Source organism: Nicotiana tomentosiformis, chromosome 10 (assembly GCF_000390325.3).
Source record: "Nicotiana tomentosiformis chromosome 10, ASM39032v3, whole genome shotgun sequence".
Classification (NCBI taxonomy): domain Eukaryota; kingdom Viridiplantae; phylum Streptophyta; class Magnoliopsida; order Solanales; family Solanaceae; genus Nicotiana; species Nicotiana tomentosiformis.
This window is the reverse complement of record NC_090821.1, coordinates 21,802,820-21,814,761: the sequence shown is the minus strand read 5'-3', so window position 1 is coordinate 21,814,761 and position 11,942 is coordinate 21,802,820. Positions and strand designations below refer to the sequence as shown.

At 36.7% G+C, this 11,942-nt stretch overlaps 1 protein-coding gene and 1 long non-coding RNA gene across 2 annotated transcripts; both read right to left on the bottom strand.

Moving 5' to 3' along the window:
- Positions 1-1,688: 1,688 nt before the first annotated feature.
- On the bottom strand, positions 1,689-5,725 carry LOC104115217 (uncharacterized). The gene is made up of 2 exons (XR_690558.3): positions 4,602-5,725; positions 1,689-1,936 (listed from the first exon to the last, which is right to left on the bottom strand). It is a non-coding gene; the product is annotated as an uncharacterized lncRNA (long non-coding RNA).
- Positions 5,726-6,142: 417 nt separating this feature from the next.
- LOC104115216 (uncharacterized) lies at positions 6,143-11,545 on the bottom strand. The gene is made up of 4 exons (XM_009625802.4): positions 11,030-11,545; positions 10,438-10,491; positions 9,642-9,767; positions 6,143-6,545 (listed from the first exon to the last, which is right to left on the bottom strand). The coding sequence occupies exons 1-4, from the start codon at positions 11,405-11,407 to the stop codon at positions 6,363-6,365; spliced, it is 741 nt and encodes a 246-aa protein (XP_009624097.1). The 5' UTR covers positions 11,408-11,545; the 3' UTR covers positions 6,143-6,362.
- Between the last annotated feature and the right edge of the window lie 397 nt (positions 11,546-11,942).

The window sequence follows — 11,942 nt, the reverse complement described above, 5'->3', positions numbered from 1 at the left end:
CGGGGTGTGCAATAAGGGAAGGCTCGATAGGTATCGCTTGAGTTCTTCTAAAGCTCGCTGGCACTCCGGGGTCCAAGAGAAGTCGTTGTTCTTTTTAAATAATGAGAAAAATCAGTGGCTCTTATCTGACGATCTCGAAATAAACCAGCCCAATGTGGCTATCCGCCCGATCAGTCTTTGTACTGCCTTAACGTTGTCAACTACGATGATATCTTCTATTGATTTTATTTTGTCCAGTTTGATCTTTATTCCCCGGTTAGATACCATAAACCCGAGGAACTTGCCCGAGCTAACACCGAGGGAACACTTCTCCGGGTTTAGCTTCATGTTGTACTTCCTCAATACGTCGAAGGTTTTCTACAAATATTTCAAATAGTCCTCTTCTCGGTGGGACTTAACCAACATATTGTCAATATAAACCTCCATTGATTTCCCTATTTGTTCTCTGAACATCCGGTTAACTAGGCGTTGGTACGTGGTACCAATGTTCTTTAGCCCAAATGACATCAGGTTATAATAGTAGGTGCCGAATTTGGTTATGAAAGAAGTATTTTCTTGATTGCCCGGGTCCATCTGAATTTGGTTGTACCCGGAATAAGCGTCGAGAAAACTTAATATCTCGTTTCCAGCTGTCGCATCGATAATTCGATCGATGTAAATGAATCCTTCGGACACGCCTTGTTTAGATCATTCGATCGATGTAATTTGGTTGTACCTATTCTCTTGTTTGACCGGATGACACTTTGGATCCAGGCTCAATTTGTTAGTTGTTACGTCCAGTGGGATCCTTGTCATATCTAAATAGGACCAGACAAAACAATCGACATTAGCTTTAAGAAAATCAATAAGTTTTTTCTTGAGCTCGAGAGTTAGTCCCGTGCCCAGGTATACCTTTCGATCCAGTAGGTGCTCGATCAGTATAACTTGCTCCAATTCCTCGACTATTTACTTAGTGGCATCGATGTCATCGGGTGCTATAAAAGATCCCGGGACGCCGTAATCACCCTCTTCGTCCGCTATGTGCCCCTCCTATTTTTTAGGCCCGGTTGAGGTCAGGATCATTGATTGCTATTTGGTTTCTTTTTCTTCGGCCAGTTCCCTACTTTTTGATGTAGAAACCGTAGGCTTCAGGATTACTTCATCGACAATGAACATCTCCTTTGCGGTCGGCTGTTCCCAGTAGAGTGTTTTGACTCCTCCCAGAGTGGGAAATTTCAATGCCTGATGTAAGGTTGAAGTCACCGCTCTCATGTTGTGAACCCATGGCCTTCCGAACAAGGCATTGTACCTCATATCCCCCTCGATCATGTAGAACTTAGTTTCCTGGGTGGTCCCGGCAGTGTTTACCGGTAAAGTTATCTCACCATTCGTTGTCTCGCACGCCATATTGAATCCATTCAACAGCCAGACTGCCAGTATGATTTGGTCCAACAATCCCAGTTGTTCAACGACCCTCCATCGGATGATGTTGTCCAAGCTACTCGGATCAATTAACACACGTTTAACTCGATATTTATTGATAAGTACGAATATTACCAGTGCATCGTTGTGAGGCTGGATAACTGTCACGACCCCAATTTCCCTCTGTAGGATGTTGTGATGGCACCTAGTCTCTACGACTAGGTAAGCCTAGTATTTAATAATAACTTGATAGAAATAATTAACAAAATACTAAAACAAGTCTGATAAACTAATATAATCTCCTAAAATATAATCTCAACAATACACTCCCCAAAACTGGTGGAACTGAGTCATAAGCTCTACAGAGTAAGCTAAAATGTATACTACATCACTGTCTAAATGAAAAATACAACAAGAGTAAAGGTAAAGGAAGGTGACTCCGAGGCCTGCGGACGCCGAGCAGACATACCTTGAAGTCTCCGTAAGCATCTAACAGTCGATCACTAACGTCCTTCACGAGCAGACGTACATGGATCTGCACAAAAAATGTGCAAAAGTGTAGTATGAGTATACCACAACAGTACCTACTAAGTATCAAACCTAACATCGGTAGAGTAGTGACGAGGCTAGGTCAAGACACCTACTAGGATATAAATAAATAGTATGAAAACATAATAAGGATAAATAATGGAAAGCGGAGAAATAGCTGATACGAAACAAGTTAATAGCATAAACTAACACGGGAATTGTAAGCATGGAAATAACATAAAGAAATTGATTAAAGAGAACCACAATGATCATATACGGACAATGACTGATAGAACAAGGAAGAACAAAATAACAAGAAGTGTTTTCACCGACACTCTTTGCAACATGAGATAAACACCAAGAATCACAACGAAATACCGCCTTGTGTACAATAAGAATCACAACCGAGGTACCGCCTCATGTATATATATCAAGACTCACAACTGAGGTACCGCGCCGTATTCACAATTCTCAATCTCAATCACAATCTTTTCTTATACCGCAGAGTGAGCCTTACATTTAAATAGGTTTTGAAAACATGATATATCACAACTTGCCAACAATCAACAATATCAATGTTTCCATACAACAATAGCCCATGGCTCTACCACAACGTGTACAAGAATATCAACAATAACAATGAATGTAAAGTTCTCAACAAGAAAGATATCTCTACAATAATCAATTTCGTCTCAAGTGATACGACTTTCACAACTTCAACACCAATAACTCAACAATAAGAGATAATATATAACCATGATATTAAGCAAGGATAGCTCACAATGGAAGAGATAACGTGTAACAATGACTTCAATAACGGAAATCAACAATGAAAGAGATAACATGAACAATAACTTCAAATAATGATAATCAACAATGAAAGAGGTAACATGAACAATAAAAGAGGCAACAAGTTCAACTAAAGCACGAGAGCAATTTATACAAGTGTTAACAAAGTCATTTAAGGCATGTAAGGATAGACTAATCCATATGTATGTAATACTCGCAACCGACGATTATGTGTCAAAATAGTCAAGACCTTCTTGTTGTCTATACCCTTTGACAACAAGTCTTGCCTTGTACTTGTTAATAGTACCATTATTTTTTATTTTCCTCTTGAAAATTCATTTGGAACCTAAAAGTTGTTCCCTGGAGAAAGATCAATCAATTCCCAAGTATGCTTGTTTAATATGGATTCTATTTCACCATTAACTGCCTCTTTTCAAAATGGTGATTCCGAAGAAAATATAACTTCTTTAAATGTTCGAGGCTCATTTTCCAATAAGAGACAGAAAATGTAGACGTTCTTTATCATTTACTACGTCTTGGATCCTCCTCGTTAGATTTACTTTCTTTTGTTCCTTTCCGAGGTAGTTTGGATCATTCACCAATCAACTCACATTCCTTTTTATACGGATATATATTTTCAAAGAATTCAGCATTATCTGATTCTATCACCGTATTATTATGAATGTCGAGATTTTCTGATTTATATACCATAAATCGATATGATACTATTGGTTGCATATCCTAAAACACAATTAACGATTTTCGGTTCTATCTTTACCCTTTTGGGTTTAGGAACTTGCACTTTTGCCAAATATCTCCACACTTTAAAATAATTCAACTTGGACTTTCTTCCTTTCTATCTTTCATATGGAATAGATTATGTTTCGCTATGGGGCACTCGGTTAAATTTTGGGTTAGCCGTAAGGATGGCTTCCCCCCACAAGTTCTGTGGTAAAGCAGAACTTATCAACAAAGCATTCATCATCTCCTTTAATAATCGATTCTTTCTTTCTGCAATCCCATTAGATTGAGGCATATAAGAGGTCATTGTTTGATGAATAATTTCATATTCTAAACATATCTCTTCAAAGGGAGATTCAATTCACCATCCCTACTACTTTATAGAGCCAATAACAGGAATTGTTATTTGTGTCACAACAAAGTCAGAAATAATAAACAGTGAAGTTTTTTATCTTTAAACCGAGTAATATCTGACACAACCCGAATTAATAAGCGATGAAGTCTTTAATCTTCAAACCGAGTAATATCTGACACAACCAGAATTAATAAAATGACGAAGTTTTTACTCTTCAAACCGATTAAAAAGTCGGAGTAGAAAATTAATTAGATTTTAATATCCAAAATGAGTAGAAAGTCACTCAGACTTTAATATCCGAAAATAAGAAGAACGTCACTACGATTAATTTAATCTCAAAGATCGAGTAAAAAATCACGCATCTTTTAATCTCGAAACATAGTAGAAAATCACGAAAATTTTAGTCTCCAAATGGGAGTAGAAAATCATGGGAATTTTAATTTTCTTTTCAAATGGTTTTTCAACTTAACCATTATAACACTTAAATAGTTTGATCTTTTACTCTAATCAAACATGCATATGCACACCTGTATATATTATATTCATGATCTCAAGAATATTTTCAAGTATTAATGTAAGAAAAAATTCATATCTTATAATCTCAAAAATAATTTTTTCACATAATTTCAAACATAATACCAAAGATATATACCAACTCATCAATTTATGGCATGCATATATGACATATTTGATATCATCAAACAAGCATCTATCCTAATAAATCACATAGGATAGAAAAATTAAAGAACGGATAGAGTTAAAAAAAAAAAAGAAAAAAAAGTGGAACCTGATTTTTTTTCCCCATTTCAATCTGAACCCTTCACTGCTTTGCTCTTACAGTGACCCGATTTCTGCCTTTTCTTCCATCGGTATCCTTCGCTTTGAAGAATAATTAAGTAGAATCTCGTAGGATTCTTCTCACAAATCCCATTCGCTTATGATATTCTCTCTTGTTAACAACACAAGGATTTGAATGGGCTCTTACTAAATTCTGATCAATCACGCTAATTGGTGATCTCATATTAATTGTTGATGGATCAGTAGCCCGCCGCATTTCCCAAACACAGATTGTCGATGTGCGCTTTCGCCGTTAAACTGGTTGTTCTTACTTTGAAACCATTTCCTCTTGAAAGGAAAGTTATTTGGTTAATGTTTAAGTATAATCATCGTTCTGAAATATGCCCTTTTTTTTAAGTGATGACACTCCAATGCTTCACCGTAACCCGGTTGCAGTGATTGCAAAAGTTCCTTGAACGCCAGGCGCCAACTAAAGAAAGCAGCGGATCAGAACGGAGTTTATACCCTTCGCACATTGCATTCTCAGTGTTTCCATTGGAAAATGGTTAAGTACAGAGATTATTGCAATTTACTTTCTCTTTCATTATATCAAAATGAAACGTTGGCAGTTGTTTTGACTCCAGAAAAACAAGAGAGCAACTTCAATAACATTGCTTGTTCAATCATCACAAAAAAAAAGATTTCCGCTCCGGTTCTTTTCTCTATCAATCATCCGAAAATTAAATTCCTTAAGATCGTTGGAAAAACTGTTTTTCAAAACTAGAAAATCAGAAAAATAGAATTTAGAACAGAAAATGCAAACATAATTCCGAGCCACACTGTTGCCTAATGTATATGGATTAATTATTCTCAGGATAAAACATAATAATTATTCTGTGATAGCGGTGAGATGAAGAGGTGCAATTCAAAACGTGCCTCTTCTATTTCTCATTTACACCTTCAAAATCTAACAAGAACGTGGAATGAAGTGTGATGACACATTGAGGAAGAATGAGTTTGCGGATGAGAATAACTGCAAACAAGAAATAGATGGTGCCTACTGCATCTCTTTCCTATAGATTCGGTCATTTGTGTATGAGTACGGTGTTCTGATGAAAGAAGAGAGTCAGAAGAATGAAAAGAAAAAATGAAAAATGAAAAAGTAAAGAGATTTTGAAGGGTGGGTCGGGTAATTAATGGTAGGTCTTCGGGTAGTAAAATTGGAGGTGGGTTACTCATTTCTGAGCTTGCCACGTGTCATTCTAAATTAAGGGCAAATTTGTGTGATAGTATAATGATAGGAGTATAATTGAATAGATACTCAAATATTTAAACTATTTCGAATAATACGAGGATATATTTGACCCTCTTCCGTTTAGAAAATTATGTTTCAAATTGAGGTATAATTGATTGATTGAATTAGAAAATTATGTTATGCTATATAGACCACTTGATGATTTCTTGAAATCCAATTTTACCGATATATTCAAACCCATTCTACTTTTTCTCATCAACATAATTCGAGTTACTAGTCTCCAAAGTCATACATCATGAGCAGAATGCGTCAACTTCAGTTTCCATTCCAAATGTAAAACTCAAGTTTCACACACTAATTATTACACTTGTATTCACTAACAGGGAAGAGCAAAGGAATAAATACACTGACGGGAGAAAAAATAAAAACAATAATAGCATTATACAACATTCTACTCTTTTGTATGAAATCCACATGAAGCGGGTCACCTGCCACCTCCATTGGCAGTCTCTATATCTATTTCTCTTCAAACTCAACATCAATAATATCTGGTTCAGACTTTGAACGAGTAGTACCTCGACTGCCTCTAGAAAAGAAGTCCCCTCCTTTTGGCTGCCACACAATATTTCCACAGCTAGCACAGCGAACTGTTGAATTCTTATTACCGATAAATTGCCTCCTACAAGCTGGGCACTGACCCTGCACAGATAAGTTAAGAAGCGTGATAACCGGCTCACAGCTGCAAACTGGTCATCATAGATTTTCTCACAATAGCTCATAAACTCAAAAGATTAAAATTCAAGAGTGTGCCAATTATCTGTATGTAGTGGAGGAAGACATAGGAACCGCAATGTAGCACTTCCTCCATATAAGGTAAGTGCAAACTGTTTCTATAAGAAAATCCCACTTATTGTGTTCTTCTGCTATAAGACTTTTCCCTTGTAAAACATTCAAAATGAACAAATACAGTTAAATGATGGTAACACATTATTCTAAGAAAATGAATATACAAATAGCATTATCAGATATTGAAGAGATACTCATCGTACTACACATGGCAGTATAAAAGTTTGAAGTAAAATGAAAAGACTTTTAATTGTTTTAGGCCGAACACCTAGAGAGCCCCTCAAACTTGGCACTATTTGTCAGTTAGACATTTTAAAATTCGTAGTGACCATTTGAACACCTCACCTTGACACAAGCGTGTCTTTTGAACACCGGTGTCCATAAGATCGAGTGCGTGAAACACACTTGCTACTGACATGTCAAGTGAACCATTCACTGAATGGCACTTCATTTGAAAGAAATTAAATTGACACATTAACTAGAAAAATAGAAGAAATACCATTAATAGAAAACAAAGACAATCATCCTCTCCACCCCCAGAGTCAGACTGTCCACCGTCCCTTTCTTTTTGCTTCTTCCCCAGAAAACAACCCCCTCCCAGCTTGAATAAACAGTATCTATTGAGATTTTCTTGTGAGTTTTGGCTGTCCTCTCTTTTCCTATAATATTATGCTTTGAATTTCCCCTTCCCTCTATCTTCTTGTCAGTTTTGGCGGTTAGTTTTCTACTGCAGTTTGTAGTTTATGCTATAGTGTTTGTACTGAAAAGATATATATGCTTTGGATTGGATCTTTCTATTTCACCATGTGCCGCCAATGAATACTTGCTAGCTATTGTTTCATTATTCCATTGCAGTTTCCAGAAGACAGTCCCATTTTAACTTTCAGAATCAAATTAATTAACTTTTGGAATCAACTAGGGCTGTCAAATTTGGCCCAAGCCCAAATGACCCGCCCAACCCGCCCAAGGTTGGACTAGTTATTGACCCGTCCATTTATTGAACTCAGTACATCTTGACCCAACCCATCTCAACCCTTTAAAGTTGGGCTGAATTTTAGCCAAATTGATACATGAGTAACTTTGCCAAAATATCTTAGACATAACCTTTTATTTTTGTTAGACATGTTACATATGACCATAACAAAAGAAGAAAAAAAATCTTATTTAGTAATTATATAATTCATAAGAAAACAACACATATTAATTAAAGATTGGTAAAAGTTGGGCGGGTTGGTGCTATGGCCCAAATTTTAGCCCATCTCAGCCCAAGTAACTTTTGGACGGGTTGGCCTGCCCATTTATTGACTCAACCCATTTTGACCCGCCCAAAATTGATCCAACCCGCCCATTTGACACCCCTAGAATCAACTTAATCAACCTTAGGGCTTTGTTGCGGCTATGGTGTTTGGAGTAGTGGTGGAGTGATAGTATTGATATTTCACAAGTTGGAGTCTATGAAAGAAGATAAATAGGGAGGGTTCAGGGAAGAAGATGACATTGGGGTGGGGAGGGAGGGGCAAGAAAAATAATGAGAAAATTTAGTTTAAAAAGAGGTATAAAGTCATGTTTACGTGCTTAAGCTCAGAGTGATACACATGATGGACACATCAGCGTCTTGTATCCACGAGACACGCTTCTGTCAACTAAAGGTGTTCAATTGGCCATGGTTGAAGATGGTGTGTCTAACCGACAATGGTGCCAAGTTTGAGGTGCTATTTAGGTATTTGGTCTTTGTTTAATAAAAAAAGACCTTGCATTTATTATCAATAGAACTGCGATACTAAAAAATGATGAACAAACAGTGATACACATGATTGTGTTTGCTTGCATTATTGAACAAATTTTAGTTATTAATTTATGATGGTTTGAAAGACAATCTTGAAAAGAGTGAAAAAGTTGCAATAGGAAGTTAGAGAAAGCATCCCATATTCTTCCCCTTATCAATTGCTGGACCAATACCGCCAAAACGCTTGTTTTACAGCAATGAAATTAACCGAAAATAAAAAGAAAAATAAAAGGCATAAACATCAAATCAGGTTTATATAATACTTTGAATAAGAGACATCATGCCAGGCTTATTAGTAATGCCATCAGATCGACAATTAGCTTAAGATGCAACTATCAAAAGAAATATAGTGTCCAAGCTTAAGAGGCAACTATCAAAAGAAATATGGTGTCCACGCCACAGATTCATTTAAAATTTTACTTTACTTAAGAGTCTTGCTCCCAAACAGGCCCTCAAACTTGGCCTCAGCTGGCAAGTATGCCCTCCAACTTTGGGTGCACAAGTAGGCACCTCAACTTGTCTATTTCAAAAGAGACTAGTAATTAATCCCTTTCATAACATTTGACCAATTGTAACTTCTTGATTTCAATAGTTGAGCATTTAGCGCAGACTCTGAATAAGTAAGAATTGAAAATTTGATTTAAGTTTTAAATTAGTTTAAGTTAGTCCATATTTTGACTTTTTATTGACTCCTTTCAAAAGAGTCCATTCATCCTAATTAGCAGTTCTAGCTCCGTATCAAGGTCACGATCGATATCGTCACTAGCATCAAGATCGTCATTAGCATCAAGATTGTCACTATCATCAATACCGTCACTATCATCAATATCGATCTCATCAAGAAGAACCACTTGGTCAGTTGAACATTCTAACTTACAAAATGATCATCTAGACACATCCAAAATTTATGTGCCACGTCAGCATTTGCGTTTACGTGTTTAACTTTATTAAAGTTGAGGTGCCTACTTGTGCAAACCCAAAGTTGGAGGACATACTTGCCAGCTGAGGCCAAGTTTGAGGGCCTGTTTATGTATTATGCCTATTATTATTATTATTATTTGAGTAGTGGGATCAATCAGTAATTTTACTAATACTCGGTCGAAACAGCAGTTGAATTCACATCAATTACTTCTAACCATAAGGGTATTGAGAAACAAAGTTACCTTGATGACTAGATTGTTGGCAACAGCTCCAATAAGAAGAGGTCCAGCAAACGGTAGAACCCATGTGGCAATTATCAGAATTCGAAACAGCCAACCAGACAGAGCAAACCAGAGGAAGAATATTGTCTGTAAACAGACACATTAGACGGGATTTAGAGCAAGATAACATACTTGCATTTAGAACAAGATAACTTCTAAGATGTCATGATATGTTGAAATAAAGCTCCTAGAAGCTTCAGGAACATATGACTACCATAAAATATAGAACAGAAATTATCCAAGCTCACGATGATAACATCTCTAGAGGTATATCTGCCAATAAACGACAGCCCAAGAGAGCAAAATTGGAGAATGATGTGTAACCGGTTAGTATGAGCAGAATGCAATTGCACACCAACTCAGAGCAATTTTACTAATGATTTTTGCAACAGAATTGTGACATTCAGAGATGTACTCTAAACTAGCAACAGCATTTGCAATAATTGGAGGGGTATATGTAAAGGCTAAAATATACTAAAATTGATCAAGCAGGTGCAGCACATTGAGAACAAAATATTCAGCTTTATACCAATATTACTACTTGCAGTTAATGAACTTTTATGACAGAATAGACCTATGATCCTTGTCCACCTCATAGATGATAGAACAAATGGACTTTAACTCATCAATTTCCTCGGTGCAACTTGCAAACTTCTCTAACTTTTCGTAAGAAATCAACGCCATGTGGTTTAAGGTATTTAAGTACCATGCTACATGTTCACATGGCATGTGTCCTCAAAAACCAAGTAACACTTACAGCAGCACTTCTTCCCAGCGGGGTATCCATAAAATCACTCAACTGCTTCCTGTACTGCAGCGGCAAAACAGAAAGCAGAAAAACCAATTAGCATGAAGATGACGGGCAGGAGGCAGACAAAAATCCATAGAAAACTCTGATAACATCAACTTAAATCAATTAACTAATTGTGTAATACGTTTAAGTCGAAATAGAAAACCTAATTAGCATGAAACTAACTCATGGAATGGAAATGGATTTATCTAATCGTAGAAACCAGAAACATGATTGGCATGAAGCAGACTCCGGAAGTGACAATCCTTAACTACTTTACAGCACTAAATATAAATCAATGAACTAATTGAAAGATATTATATTATAGTATCTAACATGTTAAAAATCAAAACCAAAGTTCTTATGTTCTGTCCGATAAGTTCCAGTATTCAAAGACCTATATCTGAATCCACAGTTAATTGGGGAAATTCTAGGCAATCATTCCCTAATAGTAGATTGTCTCCTTCAACAAAAATGACTTTCTAATTCAGAATTTAATATTGGCATACAATTAAATTGATATTTGAAATGTTTAATATAGAGGCAATAGGCAACAAACCCTGGGCCAATTTCTAGTGAAATCGAGAGAGAAGGTACGCCATTTGTGAGTAATCTCAAAATCACGGTCAAGCTCTCGGGCACGGTCAGCAGCAGACTGTGCAACAGCAGATAGCCGGCGGGAAACAGCATACCTCCTATCGATACGCTCCGCAGTTTTCTTTGTTTCAAAAACGAACTGCTCGAAACCATCGTTGGCACTCCGCCACGCGTCTCTCCACGCTTCGCCAGATTTGACGCGCCTCGCGAATCCATCAAAGTCGCTGCGCCTGAAGGCATGTATATGGCGAATAGGGACTACATGTACTGGGTTGCGAATACGGAAGAGATGTTGGGTTTTAGAGGGTTGTAAAGGATGCCATGGCAGGCATATCGCCATAACCGCAAAACCTGAACTTCTTTTCTGGAAGCCCGAGAAAGGTAGGCGATTGAACTTCTGGCGTACAAAAGTTTGGCGAAATTTCAAGTTGGCCCCTTTCTTTACCACGTCTGGTAAAGTGGTCCACGTGCCATTCCCAATCCTCAATAGTTTTATTATGATCTTGTTATAAACTTAACGGAGAGAAGTACAATTTTTATGCATTAATATACACAATATAAATATTTTCTCGTTAGCTCCAACACTCATAATATCACAAATTTTAAAATTTAGTCACGCACTTCACTAACTCCGAAATAAGAGAGGTTCAAAGTTAAAAACTATTTAGAAAAAACTATCCTCTATAGCTCCTCAAAATTTTAATAGCCCATATTTTTTACTATTGATATGAAATGGCTCTTCGGCCCAAATATATTGCATCTAGTAGCCCGAAATATCTATTTTGTATATTTTTTGTATAGTGACAGTCTATTTTGTATATTTTTTGTATAGTAACAGTCTATTTTGCATAGTGACAGTCTATTTTGTATAATGA